The sequence below is a fragment of the Aspergillus caelatus genome (assembly GCF_009193585.1).
Source record: "Aspergillus caelatus strain CBS 763.97 unplaced genomic scaffold BDV27scaffold_258, whole genome shotgun sequence".
In the NCBI taxonomy this organism is placed as follows: domain Eukaryota; kingdom Fungi; phylum Ascomycota; class Eurotiomycetes; order Eurotiales; family Aspergillaceae; genus Aspergillus; species Aspergillus caelatus.
In genome coordinates, this window is record NW_022475521.1 from 2,993 (window position 1) to 24,500 (window position 21,508).

At 48.1% G+C, this 21,508-nt stretch overlaps 7 protein-coding genes across 7 annotated transcripts; 4 read left to right on the plus strand and 3 right to left on the minus strand.

Moving 5' to 3' along the window:
- The first annotated feature begins 740 nt into the window (after positions 1-740).
- BDV27DRAFT_52938 (uncharacterized protein) lies at positions 741-1,696 on the plus strand. The gene is made up of 3 exons (XM_032076864.1): positions 741-1,011; positions 1,096-1,170; positions 1,224-1,696. The coding sequence occupies exons 1-3, from the start codon at positions 911-913 to the stop codon at positions 1,465-1,467; spliced, it is 420 nt and encodes a 139-aa protein (XP_031922596.1). The 5' UTR covers positions 741-910; the 3' UTR covers positions 1,468-1,696.
- A 3,811-nt stretch (positions 1,697-5,507) lies between these two features.
- BDV27DRAFT_135943 (major facilitator superfamily domain-containing protein) lies at positions 5,508-7,374 on the minus strand. The gene is made up of 4 exons (XM_032068660.1): positions 6,882-7,374; positions 6,610-6,824; positions 6,377-6,553; positions 5,508-6,281 (listed from the first exon to the last, which is right to left on the minus strand). Exons 1-4 carry the CDS (start codon positions 7,289-7,291, stop codon positions 5,602-5,604), a joined length of 1,482 nt encoding a protein of 493 aa, XP_031922597.1. The 5' UTR covers positions 7,292-7,374; the 3' UTR covers positions 5,508-5,601.
- Positions 7,375-8,356: 982 nt separating this feature from the next.
- Positions 8,357-10,111, plus strand: BDV27DRAFT_168458 (carotenoid oxygenase family protein; the record flags this gene model as incomplete). Its single annotated transcript, XM_032074773.1, has 2 exons — positions 8,357-8,422; positions 8,471-10,111. 2 exons carry the CDS (start codon positions 8,357-8,359, stop codon positions 10,058-10,060), a joined length of 1,656 nt encoding a protein of 551 aa, XP_031922598.1. The 3' UTR covers positions 10,061-10,111.
- Positions 10,112-12,083: 1,972 nt separating this feature from the next.
- BDV27DRAFT_149504 (alternative NADH-dehydrogenase) lies at positions 12,084-13,978 on the plus strand (the record flags this gene model as incomplete). Its single annotated transcript, XM_032071063.1, has 4 exons — positions 12,084-12,402; positions 12,478-12,816; positions 12,874-13,845; positions 13,905-13,978. The coding sequence occupies 4 exons, from the start codon at positions 12,084-12,086 to the stop codon at positions 13,976-13,978; spliced, it is 1,704 nt and encodes a 567-aa protein (XP_031922599.1).
- Positions 13,979-14,911: 933 nt separating this feature from the next.
- BDV27DRAFT_162547 (dynamin-related GTPase MGM1) lies at positions 14,912-17,762 on the minus strand (the record flags this gene model as incomplete). Its single annotated transcript, XM_032073411.1, has 3 exons — positions 14,912-15,348; positions 15,403-17,406; positions 17,465-17,762. 3 exons carry the CDS (start codon positions 17,760-17,762, stop codon positions 14,912-14,914), a joined length of 2,739 nt encoding a protein of 912 aa, XP_031922600.1.
- Positions 17,763-18,063: 301 nt separating this feature from the next.
- BDV27DRAFT_135950 (glutamine amidotransferase subunit DUG3) lies at positions 18,064-19,905 on the plus strand. Its single transcript, XM_032068661.1, has 4 exons — positions 18,064-18,359; positions 18,416-18,511; positions 18,596-19,328; positions 19,378-19,905. The coding sequence occupies exons 1-4, from the start codon at positions 18,345-18,347 to the stop codon at positions 19,668-19,670; spliced, it is 1,137 nt and encodes a 378-aa protein (XP_031922601.1). The 5' UTR covers positions 18,064-18,344; the 3' UTR covers positions 19,671-19,905.
- Positions 19,906-19,940: 35 nt separating this feature from the next.
- BDV27DRAFT_135951 (PIG-Y family protein) lies at positions 19,941-21,221 on the minus strand. Its single transcript, XM_032068662.1, has one exon. The coding sequence runs from the start codon at positions 21,092-21,094 to the stop codon at positions 19,982-19,984; it is 1,113 nt and encodes a 370-aa protein (XP_031922602.1). The 5' UTR covers positions 21,095-21,221; the 3' UTR covers positions 19,941-19,981.
- Positions 21,222-21,508: the final 287 nt, after the last annotated feature.

The following is a 21,508-nucleotide window of genomic DNA, read 5'->3' on the forward strand; positions in this document are numbered from 1 at the left end:
TCAGTGCTCGCTTACAGGGGATTGCTGCATATGTAGATATGGCTTTTTTTTTTTTTTTGTTTGTCTAATTGATTTAATCTCTTCTATCCGTCACTGCATCATGGGCAGCTGTCTACTGCGAGATTGGAAATGATGCTCACCGGAGAATTTCTTATCCTCTTTTTTCTTGCCCCATCGCCACCAGTGTGAAGGTGGTGCTTTAGTTGCGCGTGGGTTGTCATAATTTTCAGCTATAATGCATCTTCCAACACCTTCCTTCCCCTTCAACTGATCGCGTCACCAGACTTTTTGATATGAATTGAAATAAGCCATACTACGCAAGGAAACCGTAGACGTCCCTCGTTCCCTTTCCGAGGAGCAACAATTTCTGTAGGGATGGGTTGCCTACTTTTCCAACTTCGGGGCTCCTTGCATTCTTGCAATCCTTGCGCTCTGATACATACAAATAAGCAGCCATTAACTCATTGTTCTTATGATATTCGGATCAGTATTATTATTAGCCGGGGATCATCAAACAACATGATCGTGGTGGAGGACGAGTTTCGATACATCACACCCGTTCTGTGCTAAGTCATGCAAGTCTATATTGCAGCGTTAGCATCACTTACCTAGATCGGTTGAGACTTGCCTGCGTTCAAGCCTGTGGCCCAAGGTTTACGAGCACGGATAGCCTTTGCGCTGCCGACCGGTTGTTACTACTCCTACGACGACCTCTGCATGTAGTATGTCTGCGCCTTTGCATGACCCCGGAAACTGTGTTGGAAAGCAGGTATTCCCTTGAGGCAGTCAGGAGGTAGCATTCGTCCTCAGGTCGATGTTAAACCAGGATGGCTAGCCAAATTAGTGTTTACCTCTGCGTTCGTTTTGAGAGTAAGTTTGTCCCGGTTAATATGTTGTAGGCACGGACCGTATGGAAGACTACATCGATTGCAACGGTGGGGGGAGGGGAATGGTTGAAGTAAGAGAGAGAGAGTCGATATTTCCGACACACTCCGATCATCATTATGAAAAGTATGTCCGAATTTCGTAATAGTGATGCGAAAAAGAAAAAAAATGTCACTTACAATTTCTTTTTCATTTTAATTTACATTCTAGAACCGAGGGTAATCTGAATTCCGAGGCCGGAAAGAGAAAAAAAAAGGGCTTATCGCATTTATCGCAAAGGCGGGGGTGAGAATGAAGGTCCATATTATTCGATGGCTGACTCTTAACGATCATATCAGTATTACGTCTTTGAACACGATAGACGGGATATTTTTCAAAAGGGTCTTTTTGGCAGGTCACCAGTATTCGCAAGCCTACGATATCCACAGATGGTCATCGATGCATTCTGGCTGGGGCGTAAAGTCTCAGATCGGGCTCCACGACACGCTTTGTTACTCTTTTCGTTCCTTTTTCAACCCTTCTTGTTTTTTGTATTTTATTTATTCCTCCTTTTTTTACGTTCCATACTTGTCCCGCTTCTGAACGTGTATGTCATCCTCTTTCTTCCCTAACGGAGGACAGAAGCCCCGAAAGTAAGAACTCCGTATGGAGATAAGCGGAGTTTTTGGTTACGATACTCAATACAGCGTGAAACTCCTCCCTTCCCCGCCCCGACCAGTCAAATCGTAGGTTTTCACCACACCAATACCGTCTGACAGAGACAATCGTAACCGTACAGAACGACTGTGGTATCTCCCGAGTGCTTCCCATACAGATTGGAGACTTTAAACTGAACTCTAGGCATCCCCATCTCATTATGGGTGAAGATTGACTGTGTCAACTTTGATCATTACGAATCCTGTCTCACCTCTCGAACCCATACCCGGTGTACTGGCATTCAAGTATGAACCAAATATAGCAATCAGCCGTTAACTTGTACACAAGTCAGTCTCCATAATGAAGGTCTTCCAACTCACGCCACATCTCCAACCTAGGTAACCATGTTCGTAAACAAATCAAATCATAGGCCACCGCAAGAATCCCAACCGAAATCTTGTACGTGCTCAACGTCAGTCGAAGCCGCTGTGATCCGGCGACAAACACCATCGTCACATAGCACGGCGGCTGGCTTGTGGAGTTGTTGGCCGTCCAGGTTTCGACTGGTCTTTTTAGTAATGGATGGGTTTAATTTCCATCGGTCATGAAAACCACGCATTTGATGGTCTTAATTTGCAGGGACTATCGCCGCCCACTTGGAGGAGGTACAGTTTAATACATACAGAACTTGAGATACATACCTTGGTGGATGACCACCGGTTTATTCGGGCATAGAAGGTAGGTTCGGTTCCACCGAGTAAAAAAAAAATACTGAGAGGTATTTATCTTTTTTATTCTATTCTATTTTCTCTTTTCTCTTTTTTTACACTTTTTTTGCGGGAGGGGGGGAGGGTGGGGAAACGAGGCAGTTCGATATATTCTTCTGTGCAATGGAGCAATGTGATAAGGATCAGAGCGCCGAGTTCCTGATCGTTTGAGTGGCCTGCAATTGGCAGGCTACATATTGTGTTCTCGTGCTTAATGGGACAGTTCTAATCTTGGTTGATCGGTTATACAGGTTAATTAATTTATAATAAACAGCTAGGCATCTGTATTATTATACTATTTGCCGTGGCTAGCGTATATTTTCTATCTTTGTACAGTACAAGCCACAGCCAGGTACTAAATTAATCCTCTCCTAATCTCCTGAGTCCTGTACGATCCTTAGGTAGTTTTCCCTTATTTTCTTTTTTCGCCCGAACTCCTAGATCAAAGCAAAAGCCGCATCCTGCCCTCATCCTTTGTTTGGGCTTGGGGGGAGTGCAGTCTAGAGCTAACAAGCGGTAATAATTCTGAGTGTTATAACCCACTCTGGCAACAATAGATTCAATCAACTCAGCAAGACTAAGCTATCCACTTTCTTTTCCAAGGAGTATCTCCGAGATCATCTCAACGTCGTCCTCTTGTTCTTTCTATTTTATTTTGTTTTATTTTATTCTTTTTAACCCCCCCCCTGCAATCTACGGTAGGATCACATCTTCCAGTCACACGCAGAAGTACTCGGGTTTTGTATGAGCTGTCTGACAGCGGATATCAACTGGTGGCGCGCTGGACCTCATAAGCATACCCTCGAGCCCATCTGGGTCAGCAACGCGCAGTAGTTTTTCACAGATCAACATAGGTCCGGAACCTTAGCTTGCAGGAAGCCTTTATTTGATTCATTTGTTTTTAGCATTCATCTCTTTCTGGGGTGAGATGGAGGTCATTCACCAGTGCAAATGACTCTTCCGATTCCCCGCGCTGGGAGTCGCGGCTGGCGGGCAAAATCCAATATTACCCTAACGGGGTTAGTGCATCCGATGTCAGACTCCCGATGAAAGGAAAGCAATCAGTCTTTGCTTTGTTCTTGTCCTGTTAATTTACCCATTGTTGTGATTTGGCCAGTGTGTACATAAGAGTCTATCTGTTGATGATGTTACTGAGTCATTTTGTTTTCTCCGTTTCTTCATCATCTTTTTTTTTTTTCTTTTTCCCTCTGGGCTTATCATCCATCGAATGGTTGGTGGAACTCTGTAGTTCTTGCATGTGGCTTACTCAGCCCTCGGATGGAGATTCCAGCAATGTCATCACCGCAACTCTTTCACATAATAATGCTACAATGGATACGCATTGTAAGCAGCATAGATCATTATGGATCACATTCTACATCAGCGTCCTTGCACCCACTGTTCTTTTAACTTTCTTGTGTCAAGAACAAGTGGTACAAGCTGACACCCCACAGGGAGGCCTGCTACCATCCTTCGGCCAGCCCTAAGTCAAGCGAACACTTCCCATCCTAGGCCGAGCAATAAGCATTCGGAAGAAACAGCATAGTCACCCACTGCAAGCCACGTACATTGCCTTTGAACTTTTGAAAGGAACCTCTGTTCCAATGGTTAGGATATGACATACCATAAGTCTTACGGTCGGGATATCCCAAAGCGGGATGTCATACAAAGAACGTTGAAATCGCATCGACCAGAGGGGATCACTCTCCATCTGATCTCAGAAGCATAAAAGCTTACCTACAGCGGTAGACGCCGTACCACCACCAACCCATCCAGAGCCCAATAAGGTGTCTGCACCCGATGAATTTGGTGACCTTTTCGCGGGCCTTGGAACGCCTCAGCTGCATCTGATTCAAAATCCGTCCAAGGCGTTTCACTCCCCCACGACAAAGACCGCGTCTATGGGTCGGTCTTCCGTAAATATCTGCAATCATGACGCTCCATGGCTTGCCCGCTGCGTTGGGTGTCCAGCTTACCTTTTCGGTGCGTCGCACAGCATTGCAATCCAGACTACTTCCCACTTCTTGTCCATAACCATAAGCAGACCACCTCCCTGTCCTGATCCATTTGCAGCAGACTACGAGACTGCCCAACTGCAGTCACCCAAAAGTATAGGCGTCTTGCCTTACCCCAGTCCCCCGTGAAATATCTGCAGTCTGGTCACACAGCCAACACTCAACTGCCTGAAGCTCCGGGCAGAGATCAATAGACGGCCCTCTACATTGCTCTTGGACCTCTTCGACATGATAAACCACTTAGAGGTTGGACAGCAATCACCCATACACTTCGTAAAATCTTATTGTCGGCTGCGTCGTTGGTGAGTCCCATGGCGCTTGAGTTGAATTCAACCCTTGTAAATCTAGCTAGCCACCTCAGACACGGTGTGCAGGGGGTGCATAGATAGTCGAAGACGGGGAAGTATACGTATATTTCTACGCCAGTGTCGTACCTTTGGCGGAAAAGGAAATTGTCTATTGGCTCGTACAGCAGTACTTTTGCTCTTCGCTATATACCTAAGCTCTACCACGTATGTCCCCATAAAACTAGATCTAGAAAACACCTCAGCAATAAAACTGCATAGTACTTTTATACTGCAAGGCATGTATCTCGTATGTACTTCCCAGATGAATGTAGTATCGATACCACACAGACGACCTCGGAACCGTACATAGTAAAGATATTAAGAACCCACTCTAAGTAACAATAACAGCACATTAACAGGCCCCTCAAGCAATGCTTAGACTTCAGCTACATACGGATGTACAATACTGTTACTATATGCCTTTCATATCCCTCGTAAATAACTCAATTCATCTACGCACCTAACCTCTAATACATACATATATATAAAAGAAACCTACACCAACCAACCAAAACCCATTCCATGACGTCTTCTGAGCACATATGCACACTATACTCATACATACATCTATGCATGTACATTAGTGTACGTATCCTTAGGTTGTTGACGGGTCATATCTCTAGTTGGGGATGGGGGGAAGGGGGGTTCCTTGCTTGAGTTTGCGTATATCTATGGGGGGTATAGGTGGGTTTGCGTGTACTGGTGGGGGGCTTATTTGTCTAGATTTCTGGGAACTTGGGTGGAATCGATTTTTCTGGTGTTGCTGGTGTTCGTTTTTTCTCTGGGGTTGTTTTATATGTTTATAGTATACGTAGCTGGGAGGATTGGATTTGGGGGGGGGGGGTTGGGTATACAGGTGTGTATATCAGTATCTCCTCTAATTATATGTGTGTCTATATATGTATTGGTTGGTGTTTATATTCCTGTAATGTACCTAACAACCACCCCTTGTCACACCTTACTCGTAACCGTAACCTCAGTTGTAGGAATAGGATCATCAGGATGATCATCATCAACCTCATCGATCCCACGCTCATGTCGAGTCTGGTCATCGTCGACAGTATCCTCAACAACCCCAGGGACTCTCCCAATAACCCCCCTAGCAGTATCCTTCCGGTCCAGATACGCCACAAGCCCAATAAACGGAATGGTCAACGACCCCGTAACCAAACTAGCCACATACCCCTTCTCAAAATGTGGCGCATCAGTAACCGGATAAAACACCAACGGCCACCAAGTGACAAACGCAAAATCGAACGAGTTCATAAACCCCGTCGTGATGGCCCGCAGCTGCAGATCATGGCCCGTCACGTCTGCCATCCATGAGTACCAGAGGGCCTGGGGCGCGTAGGTCGTGCCGAGCAGGTAGAAGGCGAAGAAGTGGCCTGCGTCGGCGGCCGGGTTGGCGACGAGGATTGCGCTGCCGATGACGAAGGTCAGCCCGATTGCGAGGGAGCATTCCCAGCGGGATTGCAGTTTGTCGGAGATGGCGGAGTAGAAGATTGTGCCGAGGATGGCGGTTGCGTAGATGCCTGTTGGGTAGTTGTTTTGTTGGATGGTTGTGTAGCCGCGCGAGGACATCCAGAGGGCCATTACGTTGTTGCTTAGGGATTGGACGCAGAGGGAGTAGACTTTTGTTTTTCTTTTGTTAGATATATGAGGTTGGGGAGGGGTTTGTGTTTCTTCTAGGGAAGGGGGAAGGGGGAATGGGGAAGTAAATGCTCACGCATGAAGATGAGTGGTAAGAGGTAGAATTGCCAGCTGAGTAGGACTCGCTTTAGCACGGTGCGATCCCATGTCTGCTTGGATGTCTGGCCCAGCCTGTGTGCGGCATGCTCTTTCTCTGCCTCGTTTAGATACCATGCTGCGCGATGTGCTGGGAGATCAGGTATGAAGAACCATCCTAACAGCCTCTGTATCAGTATCTGGAAGATGACACTTGGCTTTCAGGGGATATACCGAATAATGCGACGGGAATTGTCATCACCGAGACGATAATAAAGATCCATCGCCACGCAGGTAAACCGCCGTGCCCAGCCAATGCTTTCAGTAGTCCGGCTTGTATCCATCCGCCGGCCATGCTGCCAACATGACCGAAACAGCAAAAGACAGCCGCTCGAGTACCTAGCTCGGACTTCCGATACCAAGAGCCTAAGATAAAGTGTGCACCCACACTGCCAGCTTGTTAGACGGAAGGGAGGCCACATCACCTGGCGCAGGGCACTACTCACTAGGCAATCGCCGAGAAGCCGCCCTCAATGGCATTCAGCAGAATAACCTGCCAGGCCTGAGTCATTCTGTATGTGATAAGAGTGAGAACACTCCATGTCAGGTTGGCTGCGACGAAGACATATTTGGGCCGCACAACGGTCAAAAGACTCGTCCCGGGGATTTGGCAGACGGCGTAGACGACTAAATAGGCGGTGTTCATGTAATTGTAATCTTTACCCTGGAAGTTTAAGGCCTCGCGCATGCCACTGATATATGCCGACGAGTAACTGGCTCGTGTTACACCGAACAGAAACCAGATGAGGGAAAAGTATGGGAGCAGCGTGAGATCTAGCTTCGCGAGTAGGGCTCGATCCTTCGGCTCTCTTCCCCAGAGGATCGTCGCGATTTTATTCATGGTCGGGCGAGCCATGGCGATAATTATTGCTATGTATCCCCTTCATCTGTTAGATCAAGGATTTATCTCAACGTTCATTGAGGATCGGTCGGAAGTCATCTTAAAAGGGTTGTGATGATCACGCAAAATGAGGGGAATCCGGCGACTTATTTATCTCCGGCGCCGAATGATAGGCGGATGCATGGAATGCTTGCAGGGAGGTTAGGGCATGCTTCACTGGAGTACTTCTAGTAAGATACTTCACGCTTCAGCAGCTTCAATTCCTTAAACGAGGCTTCTAAATCAAGTATTAATGAAGAATTGACATTATTAAGCTTGTGCGCAGCTGACAAGGACGAGACCGCAGTCATCTTGGACACATGCTTTAATATATACGGTATACCGCGCGGAAACGATACATGAGATAGATAGAGCTGACAGGGTGAATGAATAGTGTATCACAGTGATGGCGGCTATCCTTTACTAAAACGCATACCGGCTCGTTTAAAAGATTCGTTGGAGTCTCAGGGCTAAGTTAAGCCAGATCCTGTTCTGTCGCAATCCACTACCGCATTTGGCATCAAGAGTTACTGGCACCTTCGGAGAAGTCGCAAACCACCGCCCAATCGACAACTCCGTAGTCATCCATCCTTCGCCTGTCCACCTGTTGATCAACGATCTAGAATCTTTTCCATCGACACTCGGACTAAAGGTCTGAACCGACATAACCATAAAGTCAGTGGTGAACATTATGACACAGCTAGCATCTTTTATGACGATACCTCCGCGTCTATCAAAAAAGTGGTCGCCTGACTCGTCTCTGCATCTGTTTTGCTTGGCTTGCTCACTTTAACCACACATATACACTTAGGATCGGTTTAATAATCGCGCTGCCGTGGTTATGACCAACTTTATTACAGCATGAGCTATGCTGTTACTTGACTTGAGGGGCTGTCCCGACGGAGTAATGTCACTGTCTGATTATACGAGGTTAACTCAATGATGGATATAGAGGGGGTGGGATTCTTCTATCCTTGATTTCACGTTATAAACCAGCCATTCCTCTCCCTGATACACTATTGAACATCAACAGCAGCTAATATGGCGCCGCCAGCTAACGAATCAACATCTACTACCCATTATAATGACTGGCCAAATACACAGGGCGTAAGTCGCATTCGCTGCCATATTCAACGGCGTCACTAAAAAAGCTAGTTTGATGTCCGCTACCAAGAGCTTGAGCCGACAGAGTTACCCATCCAAGGCACAATTCCGCCCTACTGCGTCGGCGTCCTCTTTCGCAACGGACTCGGCCCTCGCGATATCCAGACGGAGAATCAAACTATCTATCGTGTGAGCCACTGGTTTGACTGTTTTGCCCAGGTCCATCGCTTCCAAATTCATGCTCCTACGCCGGAACAGCCCCGGGTCCGCGTCACACACAACTCCCGACTGACCTGCGACGGCCTCGTCCGAAGGATACAGCGAACAGGATACCGTGGCGAGATCACTCTTGGAGCCAAGTATGATCCATGCATGTCGCTCTTCCAGAAGGCGCAGTCGGTTTTTAAGACCATTCCACGAGGCCTTCTCGACGAGGTTGATATCAGCGTCACTTTGAACGTTAACTTTCCCGGGTTATCGGTGACGGGCAGCAAGCAGGAGGGGATGCCCGGGCCAGGCATACAGACACTCTGTAACCGCACCGATAATTCTACTTTCCAGATGCTTGACCCTCAGACTCTGGAGCCAATTGGTATTGCGGACCAAACAGTCTTGCATCCCTCACTCCGGGGGCCCCTTAGTGCGGCCCATTGCAAGACGGACCTGATCACCGGTGATGTCTACAACTATAACCTCGACATAGGCCTAACAAGCACCTATCGTGTCTTCCACGTTTCTCACTCAACAGGAAAAACCAGCATTCTTGCAACGTTCAAGCATGCTGCTACATACGTGCATTCGCTTTTCCTGACAGAGAACTACGTCGTGCTCTGTCTTTGGAACGCCCGCTTTCGTGCTGGGGGCATGTCCCTGCTATGGACGCACAACTTTGTAGATGCATTGGCCGACTATGACCCTACACAGCGCAGCACTTGGTTCGTGGTTGATCGTACCCCTGGAGGGCGGGGATTGATCGCGCGCTACGAGTCCGATCCCTTCTTCAGTTTCCACACTATTAATGCGTATGAAGAGCCTTCATCGAGCGATCCCTCTAAGACAGATATCATCGCCGATGTTTGTGCATACGGCAGCCTAGACGTACTGAAACGCTTTTACATCGATAACTTACTGTCCGACTCAGCCACAGCCCACCATTATGGCGAGTCAAGGAACCACAAGGCTCGCGGGGCTTTCCGGCGCTTTAGACTGCCTGCCGTTCCCGAAGTATCGAATCACAAAACCCTCACAGCGGAGATCGTCTTCTCGATGGAAAAGGGACTAGGATCGGAACTGCCTCAAATCAGCCCTCGAGTACGTGGCTGCAAGTACCGCTACGTATACGGCGTGACTGACTCGGGAAAAAGTGTTTTCCTGGACGGTCTGGTCAAACATGATGTCGTTACACAGACATCGCTTTACTGGAGTCAGCATGGGCAGACCGCAAGTGAGCCGATTTTTGTAGCGGATCCAGATTCCGAGGACGAGGATGGTGGTGTACTCTTGTCCGTCGTGCTGAATGGCATTGAAGGAAATAGTTATCTGTTAGTTCTCGAGGCAAAGACAATGACAGAGGTCGGCAGGGCTATAGTTAATGGTGTGGTTGGCTTCGGATTCCATGGTGCACATGTTAGGGACAACTAGCTTTTTTTTTTTTCCTTGTCTTCCATCTCCCTGCTATGTTGAATCTTTTTTGACCCTATCATAATTGATATTTTAGTGCACAATGTAGTTCTGCGTTTTTTATATCATTGTTGTCTCGAAGATGATACAATAAGAATGTAGCCCTATTTATTTCGTACTAGCACGGTCCTTGAGCTAGGGTAGCTCAACGGCATTATCACATTTCTAAACAAACAACTGTTATATAATCAAGCAATTCTGACCCCGGGCAGTCTAACATGACAAATTGAAGAAACGTGCTGATCACAAGCGGCATTTATATCATCACTTATATACGACTCGATATGCTGTTTAACCATCGATTGCCAAGCATTTCTAAACAGTAAAGACATGGATATAATGAAAATATCCTATTTACATGTCTCTCCAAAACTCGAGCTCCCCGGCCCGATATCATGTGCTAGCCACATGCAATGTCTTCTCGCTCCAACCGGAAGACACAGGAAGAACAGAATTCCCTCATATTCATGGCATGATTGCTAAGACCCGAAATGATTGAAAGCATATGCACATTGATATTCGAATACACTCACCCAAAGGAGCATACTGGTCTAGACTGGACCCTGACGTGGCCAGACGGGTTGAGGATCTAACACCGAAAGTTACTGAAGCGAGAGAGAGGCCTCCTCTCCTGACAGGTCACATTGGACATAGGACCAATGCCGAGTTTGCTCTGAGTAGAGTTAAGTTACTGGCCACTCCAAACATCGATTTGAGTCAAACGTATGAGCTACACAGACCACTCGGGTTGATAGGCTCCAGAAAAGAGTCTAAATCAATAAGCAGTCGCCACGAAAGGACGTAGAGGAGCTAAGATTAGAGAGTGGATCTGTTTCCCCGGATTCTTACGGCGCTTTTCATCCGGAATTTGTTCGATGTCTAGTTAAAAGGAGCTGGGAAGGTCTAGATGCGGGTGAACCCGGCTGGTTCTCGGGAAGGACCGTCAGCGGTATGAGTTCTGAGTCAGCTGGCATTGGGCACATTGCGGATGCGCCTAAATAGGAAATTTAGGAGATACCGTAAGGGAACGCTCGGATAGCTGATGAGGAGAACGTGGGATTGGGTGGATCGCGACATTATTATCAATGGTTAAGGAAGTGGAAGATGGTAGACGTTTGAGTCATATGCCGATAGCTAGGTATGTTATGCGACATTATACATACATACACCGATGCACCGAGTACATACTCGGCATATATTGTAGGTACGGAGTACTCCGTATAGTAACTACAGTTCGTCATTGAGATAAGAATCCCTGTCCATACGTGCAGGCGGTTAAGGTCTAGAAGGACGGAAGAACCCTTGTTGAGAATCCATCATTTCCGCGTAGGGAACTGGTTATAAGAGAGCTTCATACCCACTGTAGGATCTCCATTGCAGATAATTTTCCCCTCACAAGGCGTGTCGACTCTCGAGTGCTTCTCCTCACGAGCAGAAAGTTCCCCCTCATTCTCCAACACCCTGCAGGAAAATCGATTATCCCAGAGGGAAGAGTGTAAAAAAAAAAAAAAAAATAGAAAAAAAAATAAAAATTTAGGATCGGAACTGGACCCAGTTGATCGGGAGGGCGTCTGGCCCGGCGGCATCCTCAGGCTGCAATTCCCTTGGACCCAGTTTTTTTGCCCCATTCACAGGACGCGGAAAAGCTCCTGATTGGGAAGGCATAAGCCCGGCGGAACTTGGAAAGAGTCGAAAAGACACCCAACTTCCAAGGCTCCAAGGCGTACAAGTCATTGACACACCGATTCGCCCAAAACAGCTAATTTCTTATCGCGTCACTGATCCAGCGCCTCCGAAAACTTTTTTTTTTTTTTATTAGTTTGACGAAATTGATTTGACTCAATTGTCAATTGGAATCCAAATCAATTTCCAGATTCTTTCTCTTTCTCTCTCCTCTCAACTCTCCTCTCCCTCTCCACTCCTCCCCCATTTTGGGCGACCACAACCGACAATGGTTGGAAGTGCGCTTGCTATCCGGTCTAAGATGGCTACGCCATCGGTCATGTCGTCGCTGTCGCGCAGGTCGCTCTCGACGCGCCCTCATGCCCTTCGCTCCGCTCGTCCCTTGAGATCCAGCGGTTTCTCCCAGCAGTCTGTTCAGCGCACTGCTCGCCGCTCTTACGCTGACGCCGCGCCCGCACCGAAGCCCAAGAAAGGATTCAGGTTCTTGCGCTGGGCCTGGCGCTTGACCTTGCTCTCCGGTCTCGGCCTCACTGGTTATGTGGCGTATAGCGTCTATGAACTCCGTCATCCAATTGAGCAGATTGGGCCCGATCCTACTAAGAAGACCCTGGTGATCCTGGGTAGGTTACCTCAAACCCTGTTTCTTCACCATTGATATGGTCACCCAATGTGGACATGCGATTAACCCCGCGCAGGTACCGGATGGGGCTCTGTTTCTCTTCTGAAGAAGCTGGATACCGAGAACTACAATGTCGTCGTCATCTCCCCCCGTAACTACTTCCTTTTCACCCCTCTGTTGCCTTCTTGCACCACGGGTTTGGTCGAACATCGCTCGATTATGGAGCCGATCCGTAACATCACTCGCCAGAAGAATGCCTACGTCAAGTTCTACGAAGCCGAGGCGACCAAGATCGACTACGAGAAGCGTGTCGTGTACATTAGCGACGACTCCGAGATCAAAGGTGACATCTCCAAGACTGAGGTGCCTTTCGACATGCTTGTTGTTGGTGTCGGTGCTGAGAATGCAACCTTCGGTATGTAACCTAGATTAGCCCCAGCGAAGGAACCAACACTGACTGCTCATTTAATAGGCATTAAGGGTGTCAAGGAGCACTCTTGCTTCCTGAAGGAGGTCGGAGATGCCCAGAAGATCCGTACGCGTATCATGGACTGTGTCGAGACGGCTATCTTCAAGGACCAGACTGAGGATGAGATCAAGCGTCTTTTGCACATGGTTGTTGTCGGTGGTGGCCCCACTGGTGTTGAGTTCGCTGGTGAGATCCAGGACTTCTTCGAGGAGGATCTTAAGAAGTGGGTTCCTGAGATCAAGGAGAACTTCAAGGTCACCCTCGTTGAGGCTCTTCCCAACGTGCTTCCCATGTTCTCCAAGCAACTGATTGACTACACCGAGTCGACCTTCAAGGAGGAAGCTATCACCATCCGCACCAAGACCATGGTCAAGAACGTGACTGATAAGTACATCGAGGCTGAGGTCACTAAGCCTGATGGAACCAAGGAACTTGAAACCATCCCCTACGGCCTCTTGGTCTGGGCTACCGGTAACGCCGTCCGCCCTGTTGTCCGGGACCTTATGAGCCAGCTCCCCGCCCAGAAGAACTCGCGCCGTGGTCTTGCTGTTAACGAATACCTTGTCGTCAACGGTGCGGAGAACGTTTGGGCCGTCGGTGACTGCGCCATCACCAACTATGCCCCCACTGCTCAGGTTGCTGGCCAGGAGGGTGCTTTCCTTGCTCGTCTCTTCAACACTATGGCTAAGACCGAGGCGATCGAGGATGACCTGAAGCGGCTGTCGGAGTCTCAAGCACAGGCCAAGAGCCCTGAAGAGCGCAACCAGATCTTCGATGAGATCCGCGAACGCCAGAAGCAATTGCGCAGGACCAAGCAGATTGGCCCCTTCCAGTACTCCCACCAGGGAAGTCTGGCTTACATTGGAAAGGAGCGTGCGGTTGCAGACATCAGCTGGCTGAGCGGCAATATCGCAAGCGGTGGTACCATGACCTACCTTTTCTGGCGCAGCGCTTATCTGAGCATGTGCTTCAGCAGTAAGTGACCCCTTGCACATACCTGAACAACAATGTACCCATGCTAACACACGAAATAGCTCGTAACCGTGTCCTGGTCGCCGTCGACTGGATCAAGGCTAAGATGTTCGGCCGTGACGTCTCTCGGGAGTAAATCAATCTCGCAAAAATAGATTTGGAACCAACTGTATCACCAAAAACAGCAGATATGCTACGTCTACGATTTCGGAGCGACAATTCTTTTTTTCCCCGTTTATTCTACCGTTCTACCTTTGATGCCCGTTCACATGACCCTTTACCATCTCTCTTTTCTCGTTTCTTTATCTCCTCCCCATTGTAAATGAATGGGACACTCATCATCCACTCCGCCAATGCCCATCTCCCTCTTTCCACATCTGTCTAGAAGGTCCCACTTGATATCCCCACGGGACCCGCCTTGAAGGATAATAACCAAGGCATGCTGGAGACGAAAAAAGAAAGAGAAGAACAAAAAGCATTAATCTTTATCTCTGTGTACGAATTAGATAGACCGGTTGTGGGGTTACTGTTTATTTAGATTTGTTAGATTTGGCCATAATCATTCTATATTCTTTCCTTTGTTCATCTTTTTTTATCTCCTTTAATTTTTCCTATCTTTAAATCGTTGACATATATCGTGGTTAGGGATGTGTATTATTATATTGTATAAATACGGTTCTTTCCATTGCGTTTGGAAATCGTTTGGTGTTTTATGAATTACTGCTCTTTTAATTGTTGAAGTTTGTCATCTTGAGCTAGGTTGTAGGTTTGCATTATGTAGAAGGTAGATATTTCTATCGATGCAAGATAATGTTTCACATGAACTTCTGATAAGGGAGAGAGGTACAATAAAAGAATGAATAAACCAAGCACTCGCTGTGCTAACGCCTATCCTGAAGTGATTCTTGAGCTATAAACAGACCCTATTGGTGGTATGGTATACAGGAAGCTAAGTAAGAGGGGTAGAGAGAGAGAAGGCGAAGAGAATATAATGTGTCGGGAGCTATGAAAGGAAGGATGGAGAGGGAGCGAAGTAGTAAGTAGGTAGTGGAGGAAGGGGTCTATTCAATTAGAACAGGTTCCAGCCACGGTTTCTCTGCTCTTTGGACAGAGGGCGGTCGGCGTTTCTATGTTTGCTGCGACCGTCCAACTGGCGGATGCTTTCGATTTTTTGCAGGGCTAGTTCGAGGAGTTCCTTCTTCTTGATCACGTCGAGATGTCTCCGGATGCGAGGGTCCTCGCGGGCGAAGCGTTCTACTTCTGCGTCGGAGAGGTGACGGCCTAGTCTCATGTCTAGTTCTCTGGGAAAGTTGTAGTAGAACTCTGACAGGAGCTCGACGTTGAGGAATAGTACCGCGGTTGAGGTGAGCTTGTCTGCGACGACGTCGAGGAAGACTTCGGGGCAGTAGTACTTGTTCTTCTTGCTGGAACATTGCTTGGAGCGGACGGCGAGAAGTCTCATCTTGAGGAGATCAGCCCGATCGCGCAGGAAGGCGCTTTCACGACCTATTTTTGATTAGATTCAAGTATATATTGGTAGCATAGGGGACGTAGACATACCTGTGGCTAGGAGGGCAGAACTGAATCCACCTGCACCACCAGCGCCGTCGCCTTCCAAGACCACTTCGCCTTTCCTGACCTTGTCTATAAATGACATCACATCCTTGATCTTTCTCCTACCAACGGAGTCCTCGACACGTTTCAAAGCCGCTTCACACGCCTTGAGCTCCTCCTTAAGCACTCTTGTTATGTTTTCCCTTCCCTTCGCCCACTCTGGATCTTCAACTTCAATTTCGTATTTATAAGGCTTGATGCAGTTCTCGACTTGATCGCTAGTGCTGAAGAATCGATCATTCAGGATGCTACTGCAAGCATCCACGATCTGCTTTTGAGCATATGGGTGAGAGGCGAAGGTAGAGTTGGCCAACAATGACTCAACATGGTTCTGGATTGCATTCGCAACAACAGTCGTAGCAAGCCTGCCGATTCCCAGTTTGGTCAAAGAAGAAGTCGACGCGTCGAGCTTGCGGTGCCAATACATTGACTCCGGATCGGCCTTGGGAAGGTCAATGAGGGGGTCCAACTCAACCATCGGAGGATTCAAGTCGTCAATTGGCTTGTTCCAATATCTCTGAGCGAGGATGTCCATGACGCGTTGATCAAGCTCATTTTTCAGCATCTCACGCACTTGAGGACGGCCAAAGTTTTCCGCGAATGCCTTGAAGGAGTGCTTGAAGCTGTCCAGGCTCTCGGCGAGATACGACTCTGCGCTCAGCGGACGATCATTATATTGAACCTTGAACTCGTACGTCGCTTCTTCCAGTTCCTGGCTGATAGCGTCCCTAGTACCCGCTAGGCTAGATGCCATCGTCTGTTCAAGAACATGCATAAGTTTGGTTCGCAAGGTTCCAACGCCAACCGACACCTCTGACTGAGGCCCAAACTCAGATGGATGAGAAGAGAAATAGGCATTTTCATTCTTGATGATCGCGCTCGTGATGTTGCCACTTCCCCGAGAGGAAAACAGAGCGGTCGTCTGGGGGATTCGCGAGACCACACCCACGTAGCCCAGGCGAAGGGGGTATTTCTTATCAGTAAGAATGCTATAGCCACGTTCCGGGTCAACAAGGTCCATCTTTGTGATGACACCGATGGTCCTTTCACCCCTAGGGTCTACCCTGCGACTTGCTCTCAATGCTGTCGAATTGGCAAGATCAACATCTGCCGCAGATATAGCTAAGATAACATTTGGCGCTTGGATGTACTTGTCACATAGATCAGAGATCTTTTGCTTCAACTGCGGAGGTTGACCTTGACCGGAAACCTGGATATAGCCTGGGAGATCAATGAGGGAAAGATCGGGAACATTAGGAGAATAGATGGTAAGTTGAATCGGGTCGTCACTGACACATTCCCTCTCAGGGACTGCCAAGTTAAGGTCGGTTAAGGTGCGTTGAATCGAAGAAAAGTCGGTTATCTTTCCTAGACCGAGGGCTGGAAATTCTCCATATTCTGCTTGTGCGTGGGGAGTATTGACTAAAGTAAGTTCGATCGGCCGCCGGGTAACCATATTCGAGCCTTTGGGAAGAAATTCATGTCCGACGATGGCTTCGAGAACGGAGCTTTTGCCGGATGACTGTGAACCAATGACCACAATCGATGGCAATGTGAGTGTGTTGGATTGACCAACGGCTTGAAGTATGTTCCTGATCTCGATCATTTTACGAGTAAGAAGCATCATCTGGTCGTCTTCCGCATTCCTGGTCAATCGGGCGTGCTCGTCATCTTGGTCGTACCCTACAGCTGCCGCTCCAGCAGCTGCAGCAGCACCGGCCCGGCTTTCTCTTGGGGGTTGCCCTCCCCCGGAACCGTCGTTTTGGGAACCCTCACTGAAACCTAGAACGTTTTGCAACCATTCAGGGACTTCCACGCTATCTGTAGTCCTTTGCCAGCCACGCTGTGTCTGTTCGGCCACATTTTGGATTTCGGAGAAAATGGATGAAGCAGCGTCACCGGCCGATTCCCCCGCGCGTTTCAACACGTCAATAGCATAGTTTCCTGCCTCTATAGTAGTCATGAAAGTTAGATGGATAGGTCTTATGATTGGAAGATAAAAACGTACGTGTAGTTTGATATTGAATATAAGCTAACCCAGCTACTGTAGCCGTTCCAAGCATAGCGGGCACCTTCACTAATTTTAGGGCCAGCTTCGGAAGGATCCTTGCAAAAGAGATCCCCCGCACAGCGGGGACATTATGAATCGAGTTCGCACCGACAGGCCAGGCGCGTCCTCGAAGTGCGGCGCTGCCATCTGAACGTAGAAGACCTCCGGTTCTTGCACCAGCGTTATGAACATGGCGGGCCAAAAAGCCCGTCCGCAAGAGCGGAACAAGACGGTGGGAGAGGATTCTCCCGCTCATGGTTCCCGAAATCGCATACACATCAAGCGGATTGAAAGGATAAAATTGGTCATCTCCGGGCTAGAAGCCACGGCACTAGACTGAGGTTGCTGGTGCGTCGGACAATAGCAGAGCACAAAATGATCGGATGTCATCAAACGGTCCTACGCGAAGGCGAACCCCGGCACGGAGAACCTCGTGACCTGCGCCAATGGCCGCTTCGCCGTCCGTATAAAGTCGGTGTGAGTCACGTGTGGATGAAATGGCGACATTGACGCTTTAGGTACTACTGAAGCACAGACGTACTTATTTTTATATATATAACTCCTGAAGATCCTTTGTATTTATTGAATTGAATCAATTCTATACTTCGGCTGTTTTATATTTGTTTAGTGTTTGCTGGGGTTTACCTTTGTCAATCGTGGAATAAACCCCATATTTAAACCTCTCCAGAAGGTGCGACTTCGGCCGCCGGGCAATAGATTTGCTACTACACCGTACTCCGGCTACGTAGCTATATCCCTTTCTTGGAAACGTTTTTATCGTTGAGTTCCTGGTCGCAAACATAGAAGCTCCTCTAGAGAGGGTTTCACTTCTCCCGTCATGTGCCGTTTTCTGGTAAATCAATCTATACTATATCTATGCGTCATACAACTGACCGCTATTTTCACTAGGTATACAAGGGCCGACATGAGATCCGTCTCAGCAAACTAGTAACAGAGCCCAGTCATTCGATTCTGACTCAATCATATGATTCCCGTCTTAGACTGGTGAGTAGCAACATGAATCATAACCTGGAGACTTCATGCAGCCCTTCCTGTATAAGTAAACATAATTTAACTCGCTGATTACAGGACAACCGCCGTCCAGTAAATGGCGACGGCTTCGGAGTAGGGTTCTATACGGACCCGAAGCTCGGCCCAGAGCCATGTATTTTCACATCCACACTCCCAGCCTGGAACTGTGAGAATCTCGAGCGGTTAGCATCCAAAACTTGCTCCAATCTGATCTTCGCGCATGTCCGCGCAACCACAGAAGGAGCTCTATCAGATAACAACTGTCACCCGTTCCAACACAATACGTTGATGTGGATGCACAACGGTAATGTTGGTGGCTGGCAGTATATCAAGCGGCCACTGGGCGATTCGCTCGCGGATCGCTGGTATCTGGGCGTGAAAGGCGGCACTGATAGCGAATGGGCCTTTGCGTTGTTCCTTGACCTCTTGGAGAAGGAGGGCGTTGATCCGAGCTCGGATCCCGGACCAGAGGGCTTCGGGCAGGCGCTCCTGCGACGGGTGATGGTTAAGACTATTGCAAAGATCAATGAGTTCATTCGGGATATACCCAAGAGACATAATGTTTCTGGTATTGAGACCCGCAGCTTGCTCAATTTTGCCGTGACGGATGGCCATACGGTGGTTTGTACGCGGTATATCAGCAGCAAGACGGATGAACCTGCCAGTTTGTACTTCTCATCAGGTACCAAATGGAAGGAAGGAAAGGTCAAAGGTCACTTCAAGATGGAACGTCACGATAAGGGAGCCGACATTGTCCTGGTGGCAAGTGAGCCGATTACGTTTGAGAGACGTGAGTTACATCCTACTTAGTCCACAGTATTGAGGGCTAACTTCTATAGATAATTGGGTTTCGGTTCCCGCGAACTCGGTTGTCACTATACATAAGCAGACGGTCCTTCTACATCCCATCATGGATGAGTTCTACAGCGAGGACTTGAACCAGGACCGCTCATCCTGCTATGCTGTGTCGAAGGGCCTCGTTAGCACGGCCCCTGGTACAACAGTCCAACCTCAGAACACTGAGTCGAAGGCTCCTACAATTAGCGTCAATGGTGCTAGAGTAGACGATCACGCCGGAGGACTAGCCCAGCATCAACTAGAGTTCGCTAACAAATGTGCAATTTCACATTGAGGGCTTTCGCATGCTTCAAGGTATTAAGCTGGACTTAATGATTACCCAACAATTGAGGTCATTGGCGTTGGTATTGGGTTGGGATATTCTTCATTCTTGTCGCTGATACGGGGTACATCATTTAATTTTAGCACACATAACCTTCTTGACGGGGTCTCTTCGGGGTTATAATTAGAAATTAGGTTTTCACATTGGGTGTCTTGAGTTTTATGTCTGGCATCGTGGCGTTTGAAACATTACAAGACAAAAAAGAAAAAAGAAAAAAGAAAAAAAAAAGGAAAAGAAATGGTATTACACAAGTATGGTAGACATTATGTATCGTCACCCGATATATTGGCATGCTTGAAATATTTCATACCCACCCATGCAACTACAACCCACACCCACGACATAACGGCCGTCAAAATAATCAGAGCAGGATAATACCCAATGATGGGGAGTGTCGGATCATCCTCAAGCTCGGGAGGCGCATAAGGAGTTTCTCCAACATCCCAAGCCCAGCTCCAGACACCAAAGCAACTGCCCATTCCCACGACAAAAACAAGCCATGTCACTATCAGGATAATCCAGCCCCACCACTCCGTTTCTGAGTAATCCCAGTTCATATCCTGACTACTAGTTATATCAACCGCATGCGTCGCAAGAGGAGATTTAGTACGATGCATAGCTCGGTACGTTGAGTCTGCCGAAAGCGCATAATAGGAATCCGAGCTCGAAGAAGCAGATTGAAGATGTAGGCCTGCAGCTGCAGCAACAGCGGCATTTGTATTTTTCGCACGAGGGAAAGACACAATATCCTCATCATCGGTAGTTATCTCTCCGCCAAGAATACTATTTTGGGAGCGGTTCTGCCGGTGATGGTGAGCGGATTGATCCAGTGACTTTGGCGACGCATTCATGAAACCTTCCCATGCCATATCATCCTGACGATTATCTTGTTCCGTATTTCTGTGGGGTGCGATATTCTGGTCCGGGGAAACCGGGACAGGTAACAGTTGTTGCATTCGTGAGCCTGTGGCAAGCTGTTGCTGTTGTCCGATAATATCTCCCCGTGGCATGTCGATCGGTGCTCGTGTGGCCTTTTTATCTCGATATTCGAATCGCGTGCCTAGTAGGGCGGTTTTGCGTAGTGAGCCCCTCCTCCTTCGCGTTCTTCGCTGCTGTAGCGCGCTAGCCATTGCTCTGCCTCCCCGTACACTGGAACCAAAACCATCGCTATCATCCCGGTCGATGCCGGAATGAGCCCGCTCTGGGGTGTTATGAGTCGCTTGTATCATGCGTAGGAAAGAAAGTTTGGATAATAGTGAGCCGGATGAGTTGCGCTTGTGTCCGCTGCTTGCGCTCTCTGAGCGCGTCCGTCCGGAGAGCTGATCATCGTTATCCAACGATAGTGTCTCTCTGCTGTTGTCGCTTGCATCTTCCATTAGCGCAAGCTGGGCGTTATTAGCTCAGCTGGCCATTAGCCACCGACATCCAGATTTAAGTTTCTAGAATTGTACGTTTCAGTGGTTGGTGTTGGCAGATTCCATCAAGCAAGATGGTTATGGAGAGACGAAGGGGGGAGTGACGGCGCCCGAGCCAAGCCAGCTGAGCCTCCGAGGCGGTACCTTCTTTTAAAGTATTATTCACCCATGGGATTCGGTCAGGTTATCCGAACCATTGCCGATATATGTATTCTAATCGTTCGACAGCACTTTCCTGGACAGAACTATTCTGATGGTAACCGCTACTTCTTAGAGAATTACCGTGGAAGAAAAAGATCAAGTCATTATTCATACAACAGCCGTTCTCAATATTGTACTTGTTGCTGATAGCTGTCATATGTCTGCTAACTAATT

What these genes read in the sequence shown, in the direction of transcription:
- BDV27DRAFT_135950 (XM_032068661.1), top strand. An exon ending in ATGATTCCCGTCTTAGACTG is followed by an intron (nt 18,512 to 18,595) that starts GTGAGTAGCAAC and finishes CGCTGATTACAG; the next exon opens with GACAACCGCCGTCCAGTAAA. An exon ending in GCCGATTACGTTTGAGAGAC is followed by an intron (nt 19,329 to 19,377) that starts GTGAGTTACATC and finishes TAACTTCTATAG; the next exon opens with ATAATTGGGTTTCGGTTCCC.
- BDV27DRAFT_135951 (XM_032068662.1), bottom strand. Translation starts at nt 21,094, where the DNA reads ATGGAAGATGCAAGCGACAACAGCAGAGAGACACTATCGTTGGATAAC.
- BDV27DRAFT_135943 (XM_032068660.1), bottom strand. Translation starts at nt 7,291, where the DNA reads ATGGCTCGCCCGACCATGAATAAAATCGCGACGATCCTCTGGGGAAGA. An exon ending in GGCTTCTCGGCGATTGCCTA is followed by an intron (nt 6,825 to 6,881) that starts GTGAGTAGTGCC and finishes ACAAGCTGGCAG; the next exon opens with TGTGGGTGCACACTTTATCT. An exon ending in AATTCCCGTCGCATTATTCG is followed by an intron (nt 6,554 to 6,609) that starts GTATATCCCCTG and finishes AGAGGCTGTTAG; the next exon opens with GATGGTTCTTCATACCTGAT.
- BDV27DRAFT_52938 (XM_032076864.1), top strand. Translation starts at nt 911, where the DNA reads ATGGAAGACTACATCGATTGCAACGGTGGGGGGAGGGGAATGGTTGAA. An exon ending in TCCGATCATCATTATGAAAA is followed by an intron (nt 1,012 to 1,095) that starts GTATGTCCGAAT and finishes TTTACATTCTAG; the next exon opens with AACCGAGGGTAATCTGAATT. An exon ending in CATTTATCGCAAAGGCGGGG is followed by an intron (nt 1,171 to 1,223) that starts GTGAGAATGAAG and finishes CGATCATATCAG; the next exon opens with TATTACGTCTTTGAACACGA.